Source organism: Phascolarctos cinereus, unplaced genomic scaffold, assembly GCF_003287225.1.
Source record: "Phascolarctos cinereus isolate Bilbo 61053 unplaced genomic scaffold, phaCin_HiC Scaffold_2;HRSCAF=192, whole genome shotgun sequence".
NCBI lineage: Eukaryota > Metazoa > Chordata > Mammalia > Diprotodontia > Phascolarctidae > Phascolarctos > Phascolarctos cinereus.
In genome coordinates, this window is record NW_027555625.1 from 355,439,848 (window position 1) to 355,464,963 (window position 25,116).

General features: G+C 45.2%; 1 protein-coding gene across 1 annotated transcript in view; it reads right to left on the minus strand.

Moving 5' to 3' along the window:
• Positions 1-391: 391 nt before the first annotated feature.
• TRMT61A (tRNA methyltransferase 61A) overlaps positions 392-25,116 on the minus strand; it is a 53,178-nt gene continuing 28,453 nt past the window's right edge. Inside the window, exons 3-4 of the mRNA XM_020971154.2 lie at positions 24,132-24,398; positions 392-8,679 (exon numbers count right to left, since the gene is read on the minus strand). Of these exons, the coding sequence (XP_020826813.1) occupies positions 8,408-8,679; positions 24,132-24,398 (539 nt within the window). The 3' untranslated portion in view covers positions 392-8,407. The remainder of the gene's footprint in view (positions 8,680-24,131; positions 24,399-25,116) is intronic.

Here is a 25,116-nt window from a genome sequence, read left to right on the forward strand (position 1 = left end):
AAAACTGAAGCCCAGGGACAGGCACTTTGCCCAAGGTCATTCAGACAGAGGCAGGGATAGCATTTGAACCCAGGTCTCCTGACTTTCATTCTCAGGATCAGCAATGACTGATGGGAAAGAACACTGAAGTAATTCAAAGGAATTCGCCTTAAATTCTGGTTCTGCTATTTACTGTATGACTGGGAGGAACACTTTCCCTATAGGCCTCATTTTCCTCATTTCAAGACAGGCATGAGACTACTGCCTTGACCCTTCCTCTCAGGGTGTTCAAAGCCACATGAAACTGGATAATGTCACTATCCAGGTGACAAGGAGAGCATTTGTGACTATTCCTACAGACACAGGGCTTGGGAAGCTGTCCCTCAGGAAAGGAAGATGAATTTAGAGAGAATTGGCTTCTCTTTAAAAAAAATACAAATTTATTAATGCTTTTTGTATTTATATGAGTCATTTATGGAGAGGGGGAACCCCTCCCTCTGGATCAAACCATCTCTTTTGACAAAGCAAAACCACTGATGCAGTTGATTGTATCAGATCACATATACACCATTCCACCTCTCTAACATGAAGAGGGAGGTATGTTTCATTCCCTGTTTCCAGGGAACTAGATTGGCTTTTCAGTTACCCAGAGTTTGGCTTCCTCTTAATTATCTTTTCATTTACCTTGTAATCGTAGTATACATCTTTCTTTAGGTTCCACTTTTTTTCCCACCTCCGTTCACACAGAGCTTCCCACGTGGCTTTTCTCACCCCTGGTCACAGGAACTTCTGACTGAGTTGGACAAAGATTCCTTGATTCCTGAGTGTTTGGGAAGGAGCACACACTCCTGAGGGGGTTTGTTGCATTTGGCATTTCACAGGGTGTTGTGCGTGTGCCCAGTGTGGCTTTGTCCTTCCTTCCAAGTTTGCTGTTGCCAAAGTTACTAGCAGGCCTGTGTCTCCTCTGGGGCAGAAAGAAAGAATAGTTGGGGTGCTAGTTAAGTGTGAAAGACCTGGGGGCAGCTAGGTGGCATAGTGCATAGAGCACAGGCCCTGAAGTCAGGAAGACCTGAGTTCAAATCTGGCCTCAAGCACTTGACACTTACTAGCTGTGTGACCCTGCGTGCAAGTCACTCAACCCCAACTGTCTCACCAAAAAGAAAAAAAAAGCTATTTTGAAACATGTCAAAGTCTCGATTATTCTCCTTCCACCCCAAATGATTGAGGAGGGGGAGTTGGAATACTCCTTATTTCTACTTCCAATCTCTCTCTACCACCATCACTCAATAAACTCCCCTCCTTTGAGGTTCACCCAACCCACACTTACCACCCAGTTAAAATGTTGGTAGCTGTTGTACACTGGCCTATAAGATGCTATTCTTTCCTCAGTGAGTTAGCTCAGTGCCTGGCTCCCAGTCTTTCCTTCCCAATTCCTGCCCTCATCTTAGGGGACTTCTACATACATACTGACATTCTTTGAAACACCTTAATCTCTTAGTTTCTCAATTTACTAATTTCCCATGACCTCTAACCCACCACAGCCACACACCAAGACGACCAGGCCATTGATCTTCCCCTCACCCTCAAATGTTCTGCTTCCACATTCATGAACTCAAAATTCCTTCTCTAATCACAATCTACTGTCATTCCACCTCTCTCCCTCTGCTTCGCCACCCTAAAATCTGTTCATCATCTTCTCTGTGACTTCGGATCCCTCCACCCTTCAGTTCTGTCCTAGGCCATCACCCTTGTAGTGGCTACGTTCCCTTTACCCCTTGGTGAACCAGTTCAACTATATACATTTTCCTCTTCCCTCAATGACAATGTTGTCTCTGCCTTAAGCACCTCCTTGGCCTGGCCCGGGAGACCTCAATTGGGGTACTTGGATCACTGAAGATGAATAGAAACAGGGAAAGCCCTCAGCCCCTTATCTTATTGCCCACCCTGCCCTGCCAAGTCTTAGCCTTAGACTACTCCCACCATCCACTTCCCTTCTTTCCTACTCACATACTAGTGAATATAAAGAAAATCACAAAACTTTGCTCACTGGATCCACTACAAATTTATTTTATGTCATCTCAGCTGGGCCCTTACTTCAGCAAGGCAAACCTTTTACACTTCCCTAATCAATTCACCATTTACCCACAACAACAGCATCCCCAAACCTTTTCATCCCTTCTCAAATCTCCTCTTACCCTCAGCTTCACAGCTGAGAACCTTGTCTCCCACTGCACTGAAAAAATTGAGGCCATTCACAGAGAACTAACTTTTCTCATCTCACATCACTCAGAGGCCTTCTGTTCCAATTTCTTTTTGCCTGTCTTACATGAAGAGGTGACCCTGCTCCTTGCCTCCATCCCAGTCTCTCCAGATTTCCCCATCATCCCTATCTTTTCACTAACATTCACTCTCTCTCTCCTGGATGATTCCATATTGCCTACAAACATGCCCATATCTTTCCCTCAATTCTCAAACAACCTTCATTTGATCCACCCATCCCTGATAGCTCTAGTCTCCCATCTTTTTTTTTTTAAAGCTAAACTTCCTGAGAAGGCTGTCTACAACTGGAGTTTCCATTTCTTCTTCTCCACCAACTGTTCTTAATTCTCTGCAGTCTGGCTTCCAACCTTATCATTTAACTGCAACTGTTCTCTTAAAGTTTCCAGCTATTTCTTAATTGCTATGTTTAATGGCCATTTCTCAATCCTCATTCACCCTCTTGATAATCTTTTCTCTGGGTTTCATGTGACACCACTCTCTTCAGGTTCTCTTCCTTCTTATCTGACTACTCTTTCCCAGTCTTCTCTGCAGGATCTTCATTGGGGTCACACCTGGATGAGGATGTCCTCTAAGGTTCTGTCCTGGGAGAAGATTAAATTGATTCTCTATCATTTTTTAATTGAACCTATTTACAGTTACTTGATCTGTCCTAAGTTACGGTTCTTTGTTTCCGAACTCAGTTTAGAAATTTGGCTGACCTGTAATGAATTAAGTTTAGAAATGCAGTCCTCCTGCTAATCACTGTTCCATTCTTGCCTCAAGGAAATCTGTTATCTTTAAGGGCCGCCGATGGACACAAGGGGTCTGATCTAGTATTTTCATACCACGAAATCCTTCCAGGATACCTGGTTTGCTATCCAAAGAGTCCGGTCCACTGTCTCTAACTCTGAAAGTGGACTCAGTGAATATTTCTTAGTCATAGGAAGGAAGAAGGAGGTTATTGCTAGCCCCAAGTCCCCAATTTCCAACCAATCATATTGTCCCCTAAGCCTCATCTCTGTAACCAATCATGTTGTCCTCACCCCCTCCACGCTGCCAACCCTTAACCAATCATAACTTGTTCTCTGCCTTCAAGATCCTGTTCTTTGTTTTGTATTCCCCAAAACTATAAAAGAGAGTTGTCCCCCTCATTTGGGGGGCTTATTTTTGCTGAGGAAGCTGAGGTCTTATTTATTGGTAAATTTACCCTTTACTAATAAACTGATCATGCTTAGAACTTTGTGCCTCAGTTTACCTTATTTCAACTGTTACACTGGGACCTCTTCCCTCTTGGTGATCTCCTCAGCTCCCAGAGATTCAATTATCATCTCTAGGCTGACGATTCTCAAATCCACTAATGCAGACCTAGCCTCTCCTAACCTCTAATTTCACATCTCTAAGTGCCTACTGAACATCTCGCCCCACGGACATCTTAAACTCAACATGTCCAGAACAGAACTAATCTTCTTTACTCCCAAATCTCTTTTTCCAACTGTCCCTATCACTGTAGAGGGCACTCCCATCCTCCCAGTGCTCCAAGCTCCTGACTCAGCAGTCATCCTAGATTCCTCCTTAACTCTCTCCCCTCACCCCATCCAATCTGTTGCCAAGGCCCATTGATTTCACCTTTACAACATCTCTAGTATACACCCCTTTCTCTCCTCTGACACCCTAGACACTGTGGAGTTCGTGGGGCCTTAGAGCCTTAGGATGACAGCCTGTTATGGTAGTCCTCAATCCCAGGACTGAGAACAGATCCTACAAATCGAGCATTGACAACTTGAGATATTTAACAGAACTTCAGTGCTCCAATACCCTCATTTTACAGAAGGGGCCTGTGAAGGCACGGTACTTATTTGTGGTGTCACAATGGCAGTGCTGGAAATAGAAATGGGGTTTCTTGACCAATAAATAAGTTTAAGGGAGACAGCCCCAGTTAAAACCTAGTTCACAAGCAGAAAAAAGCAGTGAGCTTCCTTACACCCATCTGGCCTCTTTAACAAAACCAAACCCAGGGCCTCCAGTCAGTCGGTAAGCATTTATTAAGTGGTTACTCTGTGCTGAGCACAACAGTGATAGGGTAAAGACCTCAGGGTTTCTTTCCCTACAAGCGAAGCAAGCTTTCAGTGATGTTTCTCCTTCCTGAAAAGGTATTGGTATCCTTAGGTGGCTGACACAGCCACCATTTTCTCCCATTTTAGGTAGGTGGTCATTTGGAAACAAATATTCCAAGCCGTGGCCGTAGCCAATGTTAAGTGTCCGCCTTGGGCACCTCCCCAGCAGACCACAATTATGGTACCTGGAAGATGAGCAGAAAAAGGGACAGTCCAATCTCCATCCCCCAAGCCCTTTAGATCAGGGACAGCTAGGTAGTGCAGGGGGAGCCAGGAAGCCTTGAGTTCAGGTCTTGCCTCAGACACTTACTAGCTATGTGACGTTGGACAAGTCACTTAACCCTCTTTGCCTTGGTTTGCTCATCTGTAAAATGATGACAATCTCACCTACTTCCTAAGGATGTCATGAGGATCCAATGAGATATCACAAAGCACTTACCAATTAGTTGCCTGGCATATGGTAAGCGCCACATAAATGTTAGCTATTTAGGACAGTATAATGAAAAAAAAAAGATCCTAATTTGGTGGTATAGGTCCTGGCTTGGAATTCGAGCACTTGTGTGGTCTTGGGTTAAAGTGACTTCTCTTTACCCCGCAAGCCTCAGTTTCCCCATCTATAAAATAAGAGGACTGAACTAGAAGACCTCTAAATTCCCTTCCAGCTCAGATGTTTTGATTCCAAATGTCCAATACAGTCACAGACAAGAGTTGCAGACACCTGAAGGAAGGTGAGATCAGTGTAGGCAAAGGGCAGGGAAGGTTTTCTGGGCCAAGTGTACACCTCCACGGGTGCAGGGGGAGGGCTTTGGAACCTCGGGGCCTTCCCTGAGGAAGTATGTGGACCAACACTTAGCTCTGTGGCCTTGGACAAATCCTTGAGCCTTGGCTTCTTCCTTTGTACGATAAACTCTCCCTACAGTAACAGTGGCTATACCTAGGAATGTGCTGGATGTGAGGATGAGCAATACGATTCTTTCAGACCCTGTACCTCGTGACCTTAGGTAAGTCACTTAAGCTTAATAAGCCTCAGTAAAAGGATGTGGTGAGAGAAGGCTCAGTGCTTCTACAGGGCTGGGCCTGCCCCTTCTCACAGCCTACAACTGCCTCAGCCAGCCCTAGCCTTGACCGCATGGGATATTCTCTGTCTCCCCGAGGACCATCCCACAAGCCCAGCTGGCTCCAGCTCCTGCCCTCACTCTGGGTATTGAGCACAGCTGAAGCCCATGGCCTTCAGCAACAGGATGTGGTCTGGCAACCCATAGAGAACACACCCCGCCCCTGTGACCCCAAGGCAGCACAGCTGCTCCGGTCACCCCTTCTCCCCCAAGGAAATGTCCAGAGCTCCGCGCAAACACACCCAGAGAGGCACAAACAATCACAGACGCGCCACGGGGAAGGCTCATGTTGACAAGGTTTACCAAATAAATTCATATCCCTTCTCTCATTTGAGCCGCAGGATAATCCTACGAGTGAGGGTTGCTATTATTAGCCCTATTTTGCAGAAGAAACTGAGGCCCAGAGACTTGCCCCAGGTCATACAGCTATTAAAGTGTCAGAGTCAATAATCCAGTCCAAAAGTCATTGTGTTTAGCTCACAGCTGCCTATTATGCACACAGACATGTATGCACTGATGGGTACACGTGTCTGCACACAAGCATCCACATACACAAGCACACCCAGTACACATGTACTCACTGACACCAATAAGCCTGAGAGAGACAGACAGACAGACAGACACAGGAGAACCCATTTCCAATCTCTTTTCTCTCCTTTCAAAAGGCTGATAAAGGAGCCAAGGCTCCCATAACATCTTCCACAATGGACACACACAACTTTTTTGTTTTGCTTTTTTGTGAGGCAATCAGAGTTAAATGACTTGCCCAGGGTCACACAGCTAGTAAGTGTCAAGTGTCTGAGACCAGATTTGAACTCAGGTCCTCCTGATTCCAAGACTGGAGCTCTATCCACTGCGCCATCCTAGCTGCCCCTACACAACTACTTTCTGCCTTTCTGGATTCCACTCTTTAACTTTGCTGGTGAGAACAGATGGAATTTCCTTTTAAACTATGACAAGTTTGGAGTCTCTTCTTCATTTTCCCAGAATAGCCACAAACCCAGGCCCCACTGAGGTCCTTTGGCAGGTACTGGGGTAAGGATTTTCGGCTCTTGGAACCACAGGACATTTCTGTACTCCCACACCCCATTTCTGTACCACGAACATAGGTCCCATGATGATTTGCTGGAGAACATGAGACTGTTTATCCCAAAGAAGAGAAGAGACAGGTGGGAAATAGGTAGAATCATTGTCCTCAATTATCAGAAGGACTATTATGGGGGAGTGGATCAGAACATTTTCTCCTTGGTCTCACGACGCAGATTTCTGCCTGATTAAGGAAAAAGTTTCTTATTCACTTGAAGGGTGAAGTTTCTGTCTTTAAAATGGAGATGCTTGTGTAAGCTATCTCACAGGATTGTGTTACATAAAGTGCCATGCTGATTTCAAAGCATTAAATTATTGACAAAAATCAGAGCTTCCCAAAAATTGACTGGGCTGCTTCAGGAGGCAGTGAGTGGCCTGTCACTGAAGGTCTTCAAACAGAGGCTAGATATTGTAGAAGGCACACTGTTTGGGTACTGGAGAGCTGTTTGAGATCCAAGCTCCCATGACTCTCTAAGAGTCAAATATGCCTGTTTTTAAGTCTCAGAGAATCTCAGACCCAGAGGGTACTCAAGAGGGCACCTAGCCCCACCCTTTCTATAATGTCCCCAAATGCCCCAAGGTGACAGGCAGCTCATTACCTCCAGAAACATTCTTTGGGCCCTGATGATTAGAAACCTTTTCCTGTTATCATGTTTGAGCTCTGCTTCCAAGTAAAATACTGACAAATGAAGCTAGAGGGAAGGCCTCCTCAGGGCCCCCTGCTCCCCTCAGAGATGTGGGGGACCATTTCAGGAGATGGAAATGCGATCCAGTACTCAAAGGGAGACCCGGGAAAAATAAACAGCCCAGACTGATGTGCAAACCAGGCCAAAGACTCTCTCTGGGTAAAGAAACATGGGAGAGGTGAGCCGTTAAAAGAATGTACTAAGTTCTCTATTGTTACAGAGGGGTTATCCATGGGCTGGGGATGGTATATTTTCCATCTTACAGCTGCAACATTCCAGGGCAAGGATGAGAGAGGCCCTTCCATCCCCAGGGATTTAGAGAAACAGCGGAGGAGGGGGGTTTTTGCTCCTAAGAACAGCTGGAATCCAGTCCCCAAAGCCAGGCTTGGGGTGTGGATGGTATGCTACTCACCCTCCCCCCCAATGGTATTAGCTTACTAGGAGCAGCTCCTAACCTTCCTAGCCACTCAGGATCTTTCAGGATCACTGAATTTACAGTTAGAAGGGGCCCTAGAGTTCTAGTTCTATCTCTTTCTTTTACAGATGAGGAAACTGAGGTCTAGAAAAGGGAAGTCACTTGACAAGGGGATGGAGTAACGTAGCAGGGAATGAACCCAGGTCCTGACTTTAAATCTTGTGCTTTTCTGGCTAAACCTCAGGGCTCCCCTTGTTCCCTGTGGGACAGAGCAGTTACAGAGGGATTTGGAAAAGAAACTGGTAGCAGGGGTGGTAGGAGGGACAATTTTTTATCTTTTAAAACAAAAATAAAAACTCAAAGAAATGAGCTTGGAGTGGAATGAGGGGGATGGTGCTGGAAAACATGTCCCACATCTAAATAAATTTAATCCAGGCCACAGGGTTGGGGAGGGGAAGTGGGGGTGGAGGGTGAAGGGGGATGTCAGAGGACTTCAAGAGAGTGGGGGTGGGTGAAAAGATGCAAAGTAAACACCCTAGATAGGACTTGGCAAGACTCCTTGCTCGGTTTCCAAAACCCGGGGTGCAGGCTGCTGAGTGCCTGCCTGAGTGGAGTTTCCACATAAGCCCAGGCCTGAGAGGCCTGACTATATAAGGCATTCTCTGACCAAGGGAAGAAAATTGGGCAACTCCACACATCATGGCCCCCCTTCCCTCCACCTCCCAGCCTCCTCCTCTCTTCAGATCAGCAGCATCAAAACAAACTTTTGCTGGCAAAGGTCAGGTAGCCAGTGTGGCCCACAGTCTCCTTCAAGGGCACCCCAATCTTGAACTGAGTCTCGCCCAGGACAGGCAAGGGGTCCAGGGCCCCACCCAGATCTGGCAAGGGCAAGTTAGCGGTCCGAACGCTGTACTCTCGTAGCAGGATTTCCAGGGTGGTGACTTCGATGAACCCATGTTCAGCCAGGGCCTGGCAGGTCCTCTGGACTTGCTCGATGCAGGGTGAGAAAGAACAGAGGCGACCACCTAGGGGAAAGTGGGTGGGAAGGAGGAGGAAGGTAGGAGGGGAGCAGGATTGGGGGTGCAGGGACAGGAACAAAAGAGGAGGGAGGGAGTAGGAGGGAAAACACATAAAACAGCAATGTTATTATCTCCCCATGACTAAATTCAGCCTCAATCTTAGGACCGTAGGATTTAGGGCTGGGATGTGTCTTAGAACAGAGAATGGTGGTCCTGGAGAGAGAGAGATCTTTTCCAGATGAACTAGTGAGTTCACTGATAGATGAAGTGAGTTGGCCAAGGTCTCAAATAGTAAGGAAATTTAGGATTCAAAGTCAGGCGTTCTTACAAAAAAAAAAAATCCTGCTCTCTTTCTATATCATGTGGAATGACTACCTTACTAGGCAATATTTATATTCCATCCCAGTCCTGGAAAAATCTACCTCCATCCCTCCTTCCCAGGAAGAGGAGAGATTACAAGCTCCTGTGAGGTCAGGTACTTTTTCTCATTTATTCAATCTGTCGGGGCAACTAGGTGGTGCAGTGGATAGAGCACCAGCCCTGAAGTCAGGAGGACCTGAGTTCAAATCTGGCCTCAGACACACAACACTTACTAGCTGTGTGACTCTGGGCAAGTCACTTAACCCCAATTGCCTCACCAAAAAAAAAAAAAAAGTAAATAAAATAAAATCAATTTGTCCCTAACTAAACATTATGGTTGAATATATGAAAGCAAATCATTAAACTGATCCATGACCAGACTAAGGAGAAAGAGTTCTGGGAGCAGTTAGGTGGCTCAGTGGATAGAGCTCCAGTCTTGGAATCGAATCGGGAGGGCCTGAGTTCAAATCTAATCTCAGACACTTGATACTTACTAGCTGTGTAACCTTAGGCAAGTCACTTAACCCTGACTGCCTCATCAAAAAGCCAAAAAAAAAAAGTTCTTGATGCAAAGTGAACAGAACCAGGAGATCACTGTGCACAGTAATAGCAATGTTGTAATGATGATAATCGTGAAGGACCTGGCTACTCTGATCAATACAATGATCCAAGACAATTCCAAAGGACTCATGATGAAAAGACAGACAACCGATGAACTCTGCAAGTATAATTTTCACACTTTCTGTATTTTTTCTTGCTTTTTAAAAAATTATGGCTAATATGGAAATACGATTTGCATGATTTTACATGGATAATTGATACTGTATTGCTTGCCTTCTCAGAGGAGGTGGGAGGGGATGAGAGGCAGGGAGAGAATTTGGAACTCAAAACTAAAGAAGAAAAGAATGTTTAAAATAAATACATAATAAATTGAAATGTCAAAAAAAAAAAAGAAAAGAAAAGAAACTCACTTTTCTACCAGTGAACTCATTAGTTCATCTGGAAAAGGTCTCCTTCAGGACTATCGTTCTGTGTTCTAAGACATGTCCCAGCCCTTCTGGAGTCAAAAAACCTGGGTCAAATGTCCCTTCTGATGATTGCTACCTGTGTGACCTTGACAAGACACGACCTCTCTAGGCCTCAGTTTTCCCTATAAAATGAGGGGGTCACACTAGATGGCCTCTGAGATTGCTCCTATGATTCTATGATCTTCTAGCACTGGCCTGACAGCTAAGATAATTGGGTGGAGTTTAGAGTTCTGCCCTTAAACTGCTGTGTGACCCCAGGCAAGACCCCATTCCCCTCTCTGAAACTGTTTCTTCCTATGTCAAATGGGAACAATGCCTTGTTGCCAGGCAGCCAAGGGGCAGGCCAGATGGTCCTGAATTCTGTTTCAACTTGGAGAGCCAAGGAGTCACCTTTTTTATCATCCAACTACACTTGGCTTGGGACACCAGGCCAGCTAGGCCACTAGGATCTGTAGTTTTGAAGGAATGAGTTGGGACTGCCATTAGAGATGCAATTCTTCCTCAAATCCTTTTCCGGCTATATGAATGCCCCAAGTCCCAGGGAATGTAACCAGAACCTTCCCCTATAGGGCTCTCTTTATGAAAGGATCTGTGTTTGATCTCCATGGTAAAGAGACTTAGCGGGATCATGGGATCACAGGATTTAAAGTTAAAAAGAAACTTAGAGATCCTCTGGTCCAAGTCTCTCATTTTAAAGATGAGGAAACTGACTCTCAGGGAGGTTGAGAGACCTGCTTAAGGCCAAAGGGGTATTTAAGTGACAGAGGAAGGATGCAAACACAGGTGCGCTAACATTAAATCCGATGCTCTTTCTGTCATGCCATGCCAATGCCTTCCACTTAGCTCTAAGGTAGGCAGAATGAGGAATAAGAAAAACATTCTAGGGGCAGCTAGGTGGCACAGTAGATGAGCTCTGGCCTTGAAGTCAGGAGTACCTGAGTTCAAATCCGGCGTCAGACACTTGACACTTACTAGCTGTGTGACCCTGGGCAAGTCACTTAACCCTGACTGCCTCATTTAAAAAAAAAGAAAGAAAGAAAAACATTTCAACAAAAAGATCACAGCAGCTGTCAAAGACTCCAGCCCTCTCCTGGGATAGTGAATTTCCCAGTCAGGGTCACTGGAGATGTTCTAGCAAAGACTGGATGGTGGCCACTTGGCAGGGAGACAGTAGAGGAGACTGAGATGCAGGGTAAGAGGCTGAAGAGATGCCTTCTGAAGTTTCTCCCAGTTCTCAGAGGCTATGCCCAGTTTGGACCAAGCAAAGGAACTCTTTGTATGTGGAGGCACAAGAATTGTCTCCCCAAACCTTGCCCCATGCCCCTTCTTTCTCACGCTGTTCTCAAGGCACGCCTTCTCACACACACACAAACACACAGGCACACAAAGAAACCTGACCTTGTGCCAGGAAATTGCCATACCACACATCCAGCTAGAAGGCACTCCTCTGGTGGCCTTGTCCACCTCGTACCATGTGGGTAACTTAGCCCACACAGCAAACCTCTTGTCACTTAGCAGAAAAGTATAACACAGAGCATGGGATGCTCACAGCATTCAGAGACCCTGGATGTGTCTGAAGAAGAGCCTTATCTTCTCTTTGAGAGAGAAGGGCTGATTCACCTTCACTACTACTACCACTACCACCACCACCACCACCACCACCACCACCACCACCACCACCACCACCACCACCTCAAATCTAGCTCAGCTATACTTCCGTCCACTCTGGGAAGCCCTGCTTGAGTCCCCCACCCCACAGCGTTCTAAGCTCCCCCAGCACTTAGTGGCTACGTCAATCATTTGTACATAGTAAGTGTTGAAAGGGTCTACTGAATGAATCAAACATTGAGATATTTCTTATAGTTAACTGTTCACATATATAGGTCTCCTCTCCCTTCACAGACTGACTCTTTAAGGGTTTTTTAATTCCTCAGTATCCCCCAAACTAGAAGCTCCCTGAGGACAGGGCTCAGGTCTAAAGGTCACAATCAGTGTCAGACGATTACTTATCAGGGAAAAGTAATTTGGGCAAGGGTTAAGGAGGGGAAGTGGGGAACATTTTCCCAACCTCAGAACCCAAGTCCCAGGAGGGGAACTCTGTGAGCCCGGTAAGACATCTGAGCTGAGAGTCCTTGTAAATCTTCTCCCCGCACCCCTCCTTTGCCTCCCCATTCATTGCAATTTGAGGTTTGCTACTAGCCCATCCTTCCTTCCCATGGGTCAAGCCGCAAAGAAAGGGGTAGGGATGTTTGGCGTTCACTAAAGCAGGCCCTGGGCTGGGGGAAGGGAGAGGAAAATCACGTTTGGCTTCTTCCCCTGTTACCCTGGTGATCACCTCTGTCCCTGCACAGAAGAGGAGGTTGGGAGAGAGAAAATGGAGATTTCTTGAGAAATCTTGAGATTTCTTAAGAAATGAGAAAGGAGAAAGGAGAGAGGAAGAGAAGGTAGGAAAAGGAGGGAGAGGGGTCAGAAGAGTGGGAACTCAAAAGGCAAAGCAAAAAAGGAAGAGAGGAGGGAAGCCAAGAAGAAGAGATAGACCTCTCCTCCCCGGTCCAGTATATGGTGCCTGGGGAAGGGCACTCCCCCCACCCCCAGCAATAGCCACATATGAGCAGTCAGAGAGTAGGGAGAGCTAAAGATAACCCCAAAGTTGTGAACATGGAAGAGAAAGGGAAAGCTGCTAACACTGTGAAGGCAGGGGGAAAGAAAACTTCTCCCCCAGGAGAATGGTGCAAAATGCAGACACGAGCCCATGGGAGGAAACAAGCTGAAGCCATGATCCCCATTCTCAAGGGATCGAGGGACTGAAATCCAGAACATCCCAGCTGTTGCTCTCGAGGCTCAAATTCGTCTGGAATATCGCTGGGATTGGGGAAGAGGGCTGATATATAAGGCAGCACATTCCAGCCCACCTCCAACAGCACCTGCTTCTCTGTCCCCCCTGCCCCAAGGGCCCCATGTCTAGGTCCTATAATATCTTCTGGAAGCAGCCTTGCTGTCTCTCACCAGCCTTCCCCCAACCCCCCAGTTCAGCTTGCCAGTTGCTGCAGCATTTTAGGGAATGAATTCCTTTGGTGAGGTAAAGAACTTCCTCCCAGGAAAACAGAAAGATGGGAGGGAGGGGGTGGAGACTTTCCCCAGCCCTTCAGCTGCTGTCCCAAGAGACAGGAGAGGGGAGGATTAGGGGCTTTTTCCATAATTCCTTCCATGGTAAGGGGTTCAGAAAAGGTTTTTTTTAGTAAGGTGATGGGAAGGCATCACCCCTGGGAGTAAGGGGGTAGGAAGGGGAGCTGGGCCAGGGCCCTGACTCTGGAGCCTGGAAGTCAGAAGCCCTGTGGTATGGTTTAGTGGGAGCTGTTATTTTGACAGCACTGATGCCAGGGAATAGAGGACTTCAGAACTAGGTCAGACCACCTTTGGCTAACTCTAATTTTACTGCAGAAGAAACTGAGGCCTGGAAGGGGCAAAAGATGTGACCTTTGGTACAGAGGGCATAAGCAGCAGAAATCATCAACTTCAGAGAGGGAAGAACCCCAAAGGCCATTGAACTTAAACAGTAACTAAGCAGGAAGCCCCTCTACAATCACCCTGACAAAGGGGTCTTCCACCCAGCTTCCTCTCCAAGGCCTCCAGAGATTGGGAACTCACACCCCTTAAGGCTTTCTCCCAATCTGGGACCACACATAAAAGACTTAAAAGATTTACACTATAAAAGACTTTAAGACTTTCTTCCTTTAAGAAACACCTGAAGTTCCCACATCCGCCTTTAAAAGTTCAGATCTTCTGGGTCTGATACTGCAATGACTGGTGACTAAGGAATCTCACGTTGAGGAGTGTGTGAGCGTGGAGGGGATGTTTGTGAGAGCTCATGTGTCTCAGCACTAAAGCAGTGGGAGGCCCTGGAGCAGAGAGAAAGAAAGAGAAGGATTAAGACACTAAAACAAAAGCCAGTGTCTCCCCATTTACTCTCAGGGGATTGTGGAGGGAAGGAGAGGGGGCGGGAAACACACCTTCTCTCAGCTTTGAGAGCAGTGACCAAGATGGGAAAAAACTCACATTGCTTGGGTTCTGAGCCACCCAAGGCCGGAGACCCTTTCCAGGCTCCAGAGACGGAGTGGAGGGATGTACCTGTACTGTCGGTCATCAGGGAATGGAACTAATTAGACAAAAATCTTAGTGAGGAGGTGTCTTGACCTAAGGTCCATGCATAGATTTCCGGGGATCAGTGAACTTGAATAGAAGAAAATATATACATCTTTATTTTAACATAATTGGTTTGTTTTGTAATCCCATGTTATTTTATGTCAGGAATTTAGAAATATTATTCTGAGAAGGAATCTGGGCTGCTTCACTTAGACTGCCAAAAAGGTCCAAGACACATCAGAGCTTAAGAGCCCCAGTCTTAGAGTGGTCCCAATCCTGACCAGCTATTGGAGCCAACAACCTTTTCCGTGGGCCAGCCAGCTCTGTGTGGGTGGAGAGCATTTCCACACACTGATCCCTACAATCATTAAGTCACAGGTGAGAGCCCTTCCCTCAGATAAATGTGTAGGGCATTGTGTTAAATGCCAGGGAGACATTATTCAACACGAACTGATTGAACCAGTACTATGTACTGACAAAAAAGGCCAAAAGAATTCCTGTCCCCAAGGAGGAAACCACAGGTGTCAATGTAAAACATATGCAAAAAAAAAGTAAGGGGGCAGCTAGGTGGTGCAGTGGAGAGAGCACCGGCCCTGAAGTCAGGAGGACCTTAGTTCAAATCCAGCCTCGGACTAAACACTTGACACTTAATAGCTGTGCGACCCTGGGCAAGTCACTTAACCCCACTGCCTTTAAAAAAAAAAAAAAGGTAAGGTAAGACCCAGATGACTGGGCAGGGGGCAGAGGAGGTGTTCACATCTGGAAAGACCTCATGGCAGAAGCGGCACTTCAGCTGAGCTTCCAAGAAAGGCAGAGCTTCTGAGGGGCAGAGGGGAGGCGAGAGTAGATTCCAGGCAGGAGGGACCTATGCAGAGGCATGGAGGGCTGGGAACACCATGTGTGAGGAACAGCTACTGGGATGATTTGGCTGGTCTGTGGAGGACATAAGGGGGATAAATGCTTAACAAGTCTAGAAAATGTGGATTTAAAATCTGTTGTTTGATACTATTCAGCCACGTCTTTGTGACCCCATGTGGGCCTTTTTCTTGGCAAAGACACTGGAGTGGTTTGCCATTTCCTTCTCCAACTCATCTTACAGATGAGAAAACAGACAAATGGGGTTAAGTGACTTGCCCAGGCTCACACAGCTAGTAAGTGTCTGAGGCCAGATTTGAACTCAGAAAGATGAGTCTTCCTGATTCCAGGGCTAGCACTCTATCCACTGTACCACCTAGCTGGTCACCCACATATTAGGGGACTTCAATACACATACTGATTTTCCCAATGCTCTGTCCACTGCACCACCTAGCAGCCTCTTACTTTAAACTCCTCCAAAACAGGAATTTATATTAGATCCTAGAGGCTGTCGTTTATCCTTCATTCTCATAGAGGACCATGACATCAAGGTGATGATGCCATGACTTGCAAGTGAATCGGATTTAAGTGAGGCAGGGCTGGCTTTGCAAAGTCACCAGCCTCACTTTCTCCTCCGGAGCCATCTGGGTCCAGTGGCCAGGTACAGATCAGGACGACTACAGATGTTCTCCCTAGAGGCAACAAGGAGCCAATGGAGCTTCTTGAGCAGGGAAACAATAGGGTCAATCCTGTGCTTTAGGAATATCAAGTTGGGGGTGGCTAGGTGGCTCAGTGGATAGAGCACTGGCCCTGGATTCAGGAGGACCTCAGTTCAAATCCCACCTCAGACATATAACACTGACTAGCTGTGTGACCCTGGGCAAGTCATTTAACCCCAATGCCTAACCAAAAACAGTAACCAAAAAAAAAAATCAAGGGTTTTATTTTTATTTCTTTTTCAATGGAGAAAAGGTAGAGAGGAAAGAAAATAAATTTCTGTTAATTAAAAAAAAATTGTTTTTAAAGATCAGCTCAAGAGCCCCCTTTTGCAGGAGAGAGGCCTTTCCTGGTTCCCCCAACTATTAGTGCCTTCCCATCCAACAGTGCCTTGAATGTACTTTCTACATGACTTGTATATCCCTAGTAGAGTATCACTTTATAATGTAAGCTTCTTGAGGGCAGGGATGGTTTTGCATTTGTCTTTGTATCTCCTACACTTAGCACAGTACCTATAACTTACTATGTGCTAGGCAAAAGCTAGCTGATTGATTAATTACTGTGATTTAGAGGCTGGTTCTCCTTCCCTATGGTATCTCTATGCCCTATTACCTCTCACTAATAATATATAATAGTTTAAATTGTATATGTAATTTTAACTTCTTTATTAATAAAAATAAAAATAACTATCACTACTGCTGAGAAAGAAGAAAAGAGGGAAGGAAGGAAGGAAAGGAAGGAAGACAGAAAGAAAGAAAGAAAGAAAGAAAGAAAGAAAGAAAGAAAGAAAGAAAGAAGGAAAGAAGGAAAGAAAGAAAGAAAGAGAAAGAAAGAAAGAGAAAGAAAGAAAGAAAGAAAGAAAGAAAGAAAGAAAGAAAGAAAGAAGGAAAGAAGGAAAGAAAGAAAGAAGGAAAGAAGGAAAGAAAGAAAGAAGGAAAGAAGGAAAGAAGGAAAGAAAGAAGGAAAGAAAGAAAGAAAGAAAGAAAGGAAGAAAGAAAGAAAGAAAAAGAAAGAAAAAGGAAGGAAGCTCTTTATTAAAAGGTCTGGGAAAACAGGCACATTAATTTTATTCTGGTAGAACTGTGAATTAGTTCAACAGTCCTAAGAAACAATTTGGAATTATGCAAGAAAAGTTACTAAATTGTTCATACCCTTTGACCTAGAGCATCTACTACTGAGACTATATATTCCAAGGAGATGACCAACATGAAGAGAACTCATGCACAAAAAATGTTCATTGTAGCTTTATCTGTAATAACAAAAACTAGAAACAAAAATATGTACCCCACAACTGAGGAAGAGCTAAACAAATGATGGTCTCTGAAAGCCGTGGAATATTACCTTGCCAAGAAACAAATGAACGAGAAGGATTCAGAGAAACTTGGGAAGACGTGTATAATGAAACAGGGGGAAGGAATGATAAACGCTATATCTAAAGTGACATAAATAAAATCCTTGTGAAGAGATGATGAAATTCTGGGAAGAGGAATGATACAACAGAAGGAGCACTGCCTCCAGAGTCAGAGGATTTAAATCCCATACTTCTCTGAGCCTCAGTTCCCACCCAACGGGGTGGACTCAATGGCTTCAGAGGTCTCTTTCAGCTCTAGATGAGACGAAAACAGATTTAGAGCTGGAAGGGACCTAAGATGCCAAGTTTAACCTTCTCATTTTATTTTTTTAACTTTTTTTAGGCAATTGGGGTTAAATGACTTGCCCAGGGTCACACAGCTAGTAAGTGTCAAGTGTTTGGTGTAAGGCCAACTTTGAACTCAGTTCTTCCTGACTTCAGGGCCGGTGCTCTATCCACTGCGCCACCTGGCTGCCCCCCCCTTCTCATTTTAAAGATGAGGAAACAGAGGCATATTTGACTTGTTCACATTCACAGAGCTAAATATTTGAATTTTTATTCAAATTTATTATTATTATTAGAATTATTCGAACCAGGTCTTTCTATCTCTAAGTTCAGTGCTCTATCCATTACACCACCCAGTCTCTCTACTCCTATAAATTATAATGATCACTGTTGGTACCACATTATCAAAATTAAAGAAGATATCCCTTCTGTGAGCAATCAATAAATTAACCACTTTTCTGGGAATGTACTTTGCAAAGGATTTTTTGCTGGGTGTTTGTTGACAAGTGTTTGCTGCATCAAAAATAAAATTTATGAATAATACAAATAGATATTTTAAAGTTAATTTCCACATTTGTCAAGTCAAACTGTACACAGGAAAAGTTTTCACACACACACACAAACACACACATATAAATAAATGAATGAATGAATGAATGAATATATAAATAAATAAGAGGAGGGTGAACTAGTTGATTTCTAAGGTCCATGATTTCCCAGCCCTAGAGTACTCTCTTGCCCTTCCTCCTCCTACACCCTCAATTTGGATGGGCATCTGTAATACGATCTTGGGATTTCCCTCAAATAACCATGTCGGGTTTTTTTTTGGGGGGGGGCAATCAGGGTTAAGGGACTTGCCCAGGGTCACACAGCTAATAAGTGTCTGAGGCCAGATCTGAACTCTGGTCCTCCTGACTCCAGGGCTGGTGCTCTATCCACTACTCTACCTAGCTGCCCCATAACCATAATGTTTCACACCTACTATTTTATCTGAACTTCAAAACACCCTCATGAGGGAGGCAAGGTAGGAAGAAATGTGTGACGCATTAGACAAGTCATACCCCCCCTTTCTGTTAGTTTCCACTTCAAAAATGGAGAAAAACATTCCTACTACCCCTAATAGGGCTGATGTGAAGGTCCAATGAGATAAAAATGTACAGCTCTTTATAAACCAAAACTTGACAACAAAATCTGAACTGTTAATATCATTACCCTATTTGAGGAGGAGATAACTAAGGCCCAGGGAAGAAGTGATTTCATTGAGGCACAGCAGTCCAGACGTAGGAAGGTGACAGAGTCACTTTCTTCTGGCTCGGTGAGACACCACCTAGAATACTGCGGCTGGGGCAGCTGGGTGGCACAGTAGAAAAAGCACTGGCCCTGGAGTCAGGAGGGTCCAAATTCAAATCCTGCCTTACTGACACTCATCAGCTGTGTAACCTTGGGCAAATCACTTAACCCCAACTGCCTCCTTAAAAAAAATACCGTTAGGGGCAGCTAGGTGGCAAAGTGGATAGAGCACCGGCCCTGAGGTCAGGAAGATCTGAGTTCAAATCTGGCCTTAGACCAAACACGTGTGGCGCTTACTAGCTGTGTGACCCTAGGCAACCCACTTAACCGTGGTTGTCTCTGGGTACATTTTAGGAATGACATTAGCAAACTGCCCCCAAAGGAGAAGACTGGAGATTATGTTATGCCTGGAAAAGACTTAGGGGAGACCAGACAGCTGTCTACCAGTATGGAGGCTGTTATGGAAGGGAGATTAGACTTTTTTATGCTTTATCTTTAAGAGAAGAATGAAATGGGTAGAAATTATTGGGGGGTAAATGTGGGTTTTGCATGAGGACAATTTCCTAATTATTATTGTTAGGTAAAAGTGGAGGGGGCTGCTTGAATATATAATGAGCTCCCCATCACTGACGGTCTTTAAGCACAGGCCGGGATGCCTACTCGGGGAAATAGAACTTGAGAACCAGAAGAGGCCTCTGAGGTCACCTAGTCTGCCTCTGAGGTCACCTAGTCTAATCCCTTGATTTTCTGAGAAGAGGAAACAGACTAAGAGAGGTGAAGGGCTGTAATAGAGGGGGCAAGAAGCAGACCTGGATTCAAATCCAGGACCTCTGGCTCCAAATTCAGCACCCTCCTATTAGCGAGAAGGTTCTTATTCAGGTAGTCGTCCAAGAATGCTTGAAGTTGAGGGTCCATCCCTTCCTCTTCGCCAACATCACACAGCACCTTAATTTTTTTTTAGGCCATTGGGGTTAAGTGACTCGCCCAGGGTCACACAGCTAGTAAGTATCAAGTGTCTGGTCTGAGACCAGATTTGAACTCAGGTCCTCCTGACTCCAGGACCAGTCCTCTATCCCCTGGGCCACCTAGCTGCCCCCAGCAATATTGTTTTAAGAACAGCTTTGAATCACTATGTCGTTTTGACTACTATAAATATCCAAATTAACCAAAAAGGACCTATGAAGGATGATGCTGTTTGAATCCAGAAAGGAATGTTGTTGTCATGTAAGAAAAGATGAGCTGGTTGATTTAGAAAAACATGGAAAGATTTGGACTTAGGAAGGAAGCTGCTATCTACCTTCAGAGAAAGAGATGATAGGAGGAAATGAGCATAGTATAGTCTTACATATATGTGTATGAGTGCATATGTGTATATATGTCTATATTTATAATTATCTATATATATCCATGCTTAATTGTGTGGGGAGTGGGGTAGGGCGTAGGGAGAAAAGAGAGAGGGGGGAAAAATAAAGTAAAACATGCATAACAAACAAGGAAGCAAAGAAAAGCTGGGTTGCTTTAAAAACAATGTGTAGTATTTATTATACAAGTTTTCTTGAAAGGGAAATTTCTTGTTTTATATTGAATCCTCTCTTATGGTCTGCTGTGCACATGGCATTTTTTCACCCTTTTCTCATTTTGTATTTAAGTGTAAAATTTAAAAAAAGTACCCCCCCCCCAAAAAGATCACAAGCGACTCAGAGGGAGAGCCAAGATTAAGACCCAAGTCTCCCACGCTCCAGTCTGGTGCCGTCTCTACTTCATCAACCTCACCACAGACTTATCCTCTGTCGGGTTGGTCCTCTTGGGGACAAAGCAACCAGGGAAGGGACCTCCCAAGGCTGGGAGATGAGGTAAACAAAATTGCCCTGGTGATTAGAAGCATCTCTTAAAGCCTCCTTGGGAAAAGCTCTTGCCTGCAAAGGAAGGCTCCCCAAAAGCGATCTCTGAAGCATAGTTTTGTCTAGACAGCAGTCACCCTGTAACTGTGGTCAATCCTCCTGAAGAAGGAAGGGAAATGATGTCAGTAACCTTCCTCCTCACAGCCTGAGGACCATACCCAGGGGGGTCCAGCCTCAGTCTAGTTCCCATTGCTTCTGCAGGGTTCTTTTATCTTGTATTTGTAGTCAAGGGCATGAGCAGTGACTCAGGGACAGGGCCAGGCCTGAGAAAGTCACTAGTAAATGCTGCAAAGGCCGGTGATGGTAGTGGGAGTGAGTGGCTCTGCACAGGAAGGGAGGGAGAAGAGGAAAAGAAGGTGGAGAAAAGAATGCATTTTTTTTTTTAATCATCAGATAGTTCTCCGATGCCCATTCTGGGCCTGGTGTTCTATACTCTGAGGCGGACAAAGGAATGAAAACTGGCCCCAGATGTCTCAGTCTAGTAAGGAAGATAAGATAGGTCCACACATAGGTAGAAAAGCCAAGATTTGAACCCCTGCCCTCTGTTCCTGAGTCCTTGAGAGCAGGGCCTGTGTGTTATCAGTTCCGATCATCTCCTCACCATGCTGGCTGCTCCCTGGTCGTCATCATCAACCTCATCTTCTTCCCATTGGAAATTCAGACTCTGCCCAAGGGTCCCCTAGCTTTGATAGGTGAACTTTTGCCCTACCTGGCTGGAGCCCAGGCCTCTAACCCACTTCCCAGCAGTGTAATGAGTCTGTCGGGTTCCAAAGCCCTAGCCCTAGCCCAAAATCCCAGCATGTGATGTCTTCCCCCCATTAGAATGCAAGCTCCTTGAGGGCAGGAATTATCTTACCTCTTTGTACCGGTACGTTCAGTGCTTGGTATAATGCCTCTACATAGTAAGCAATTAATAAATATTCTAGGGGCAGATAGGTGGTGCAGTGGATAAAAGCACCTGCCCTGGAGTCGGGAGGACCTGAGTTCAAATTTAGCCTCAGACACTTGACACTTACTAGCTGTGTGACCCTAGACAAGTCACTTAACCCCAATTGCCTCACCAAAAATAAATAAATAAATGAAATGGATAAAATGTTTTATACACTTTATATATCTATATATCATACATATATATTCTATCTACCTATCAATCTGCTGAAAGTAATCTGTTAAGTATTGACGTAACCAAGTCTATTTTGTTCTTGTTCCGTACCTGCCAGTTTGTTTTTTGGTTTTGTTTACTCTGTGATGTCTCAGCAAGCTCTCTTTCAATATCTCCCTTCCCGCCTAATCTCTTTGGGGCTATAAAAGACAAAATATCCCAAGGAAGTTATCTCCTTCTGATAAAGCCTGTAGTAGGCCCTTAAGGAATGCTAAAATGATAATGAAGGTACAAGTTTTCTTTGGTTTGTATACATGGCCATGCAAACAAGGACACGTTCTCCCCCTTGTAACAATTTCAGCCTCCTCTTTTTGTAAGCAGCACATCTTCCCTAGTTAGGCTCTCTGGGTTACACAGCTCAGGAGGAGAGAACACACACACACACACACACACACACACACACACACACACATTGGTGCATGTCATTTGTAGAACCGTGAGACACACATATCTATCACCTACTGATGGTGTGTGTCACCAGAGAGAGAAAGAGACAGAGAAATAAATGAGCTACAGTTCGCCTGTCTATATCCTGTGCTGGCTTATTTGGGCAATAATGAGTAAGGACCCTGAAAATTTTCATAACAATTTGCCTGTCTATCTTTCTACCCACCTGTCCAGCCATCTTAGCACAAGGCTGTGATGATCTAATAAGAGGAACAGGATGCATACGCAAATAAATCTGATATAAAGTAGAATATGACAGGGCAAAGGAGGAGCAAGCAAAATGCCCAGGGAAAATTTAAGGAGGGAAGGGTCACTTTCAGTTGAGAGGAAATCTGGGAAGACTTCATGGTGCTGGGGCAGCTAGGTGGCACAGTGGATAGCGCACCAGAACTGGAGTCAGGAGGACCAGAGTTCAAATCCAGCCTCAGACACTTACCAGCTGTGTGACCCTGGGCAAGTCACTTAACAACATTTCCTTTAAAAAAAAAAAGACTTCATGGTGTCCTGTTTTTAAGAGCTAGACTGTGAAGGAAGAGAGATCTCCAGAGAAAGAGATGAGAAGGGAGCCTATTATAAGCATGAGGGATAATCTATATAAATGCACAAAGGTCAGGGAGGAGAGGATGAGATCTAGAACAGATGATCATAAGGGTTGTCTGGACCCCAAAAGAGCCAGCTGGTCACTAACTGTCCTGCCTCCTCTGCCTCAGGGGCCTGCTGTCAGCATGGCTGGTCACATTCCAGATTCACTCTGGGATGGCTGAGCTGAAGCCTGCTCTTTCAGAGAGCAACGCATGAAAGCAGTTGCTAAACCTTCAGGTGCTACCACATGAGGCATTCTTCTCATATTCGCCTCCTCGGCCAATCACTGCTGTCAGCTGGGAGGCTGGCCAGGTCCAGGACCATACACACCTGACACTTTGCGGGCCCACGATTACTATCTGGCTAGCCTCGGCTCCCCTGTGAAGCCCAGATTCGGTACCTGTCGATGCTGGGAAGTCTCTCCTCCCGCCACGCCAAGGCCTACCAGGGAGATGAGCAGATGGGACAAAGCCTGAGCCAAAGCACACAAACTCCTATCCTCTGCTGAGCCGCTGTGACAAACAATGTTGGATAAGAGTGAGGAAAGAACCCAGAACAAAGAATGTCAGGGCGGAAAGGGGCCTTAGAACACTGAGGTGGAAGGGGCCCTAGAGTCACAGAACATGGAATGTCAGAGCAGGAAGAGGAGCCTTGGAATCCTACCACATAGAAAGTCAGAGCTGGACAGGGCCTTAGAACACAGAACACAGAATGCTAAGACTGGAAAGGGCTTTAGAACATAGAGCACAACATGACATAGTTGGAAGGGGCCTCACAATATAGAACATGGAATGTCAGATCAAGAAGAAGGCTTACATAGAACATGGAATGTCACCGCCAAAAAAGGGCCCTAGAATCATAGACCCATAGGATGTCAGGGCTAGAAGGAAAATCTGAGAATCTAAGAATGTAGATGGGTAAATTGAGGCCCAGAGAGGTGAAGGAGTTTGCCAAAGACATCTTGCCTCCCAAACCAGGGCTCTCTCTACACACTTTTACGCTGCTTTGTTATTTTCAAATATATTCCCTCTTCAGAGCAGTCACGACCCCACTTTAAGTGACAAACAGAGACTGATAAAGAGCCACAAGAGACATACACACACACACACCCCTAAGCCATACACGATAGCAGACACATAACTCACATACACATGTTCATGCTTACTCTGATACATACATACTCTTTTTTTGGGGTGGGGCAATGGCCCCAGGCTATAACAGCTAGTAAGTGTCTGAGGCTGGATTTGAACTCAGGTCCTCCTGATTTTAAGGCTACTGTACCTCCCAGCTACCTCATATAATCTCTCATACCATGAAGCCAACTGTCTATAACTTACCTTCAACCTTCAGGGCATCTTTGGCATGGCCAATGGCCTCCCAGGGTGAGGGGATATCAAGAAAGACAGCATCGGCCACGTGGGACACACCAAAGCCATTCTTACACACATCCTGGTTCCTCACGGTCACCCATCGGTCCACTCGGTGCTCCCGGAACTCCTCCTCTGCCTTCTGTGCTCGCTGCTGATGAAACTCCACTGTGTGCAGATGCCCAGTGGGAGCCACTGTTCGGATAATGGCATGGGATAGGGAGCCACTCCCGGTACCTGGGACAGATAGAGCAGGAAGCCAGTCAGATGTCATTCATTTGGTAATTACTGTGATATGCCATGGGGCCAGTCATGCATTCTTTTCTTTAAAAAAAAAAATTTTTTTTTCAAACAAAGATTCATATTCTCTCCTTTCCATCTCCCTCAAGAAAAAAAAATCCTGGAATAAACATGAATAGTCGAGCTAAACAAATTCTTGCACTGTCTAAAAATAGTGGCTATGTCCAAAAAAAAAAAATATGTCTCAATCTGTCCTCTGAGTTCATCAGCTTTCTATCAGGAGGTGGGTAGCATGGTTCATCATGAGTCTTCTGGAATTGTATTTGGTCATCCCACTGATCAGAGTCCCTGAGACTTTCAAAGTCGACTGTCTTTACAAGATTACTATATAAATTGTTCTCCTGGTTCTGCTTGCTCCACTTTGCAATCAGTTCATATAAGTCTTCCCAGGTTTCTCTGAAACCATCTTCTTCATCATTTCTTACAGCACAATAAAATTTCATGACATTCATATACCATAACTTGTTCAGCTACTGCCCAACTGATAGACACCCCCTCGGTTTCCATTTTTCCCCCCTGCAAACAAAGCTGCTACAAATATCTTTGCACACATGGGTCCTTCTCCTCTTTCTTTGATCTCTTTGGGGTGCAGACCTACTAGTGGTATTACTGGATCAAAGGGTATGCACAGTTTAATAGCTTTCAGGAATGGTTC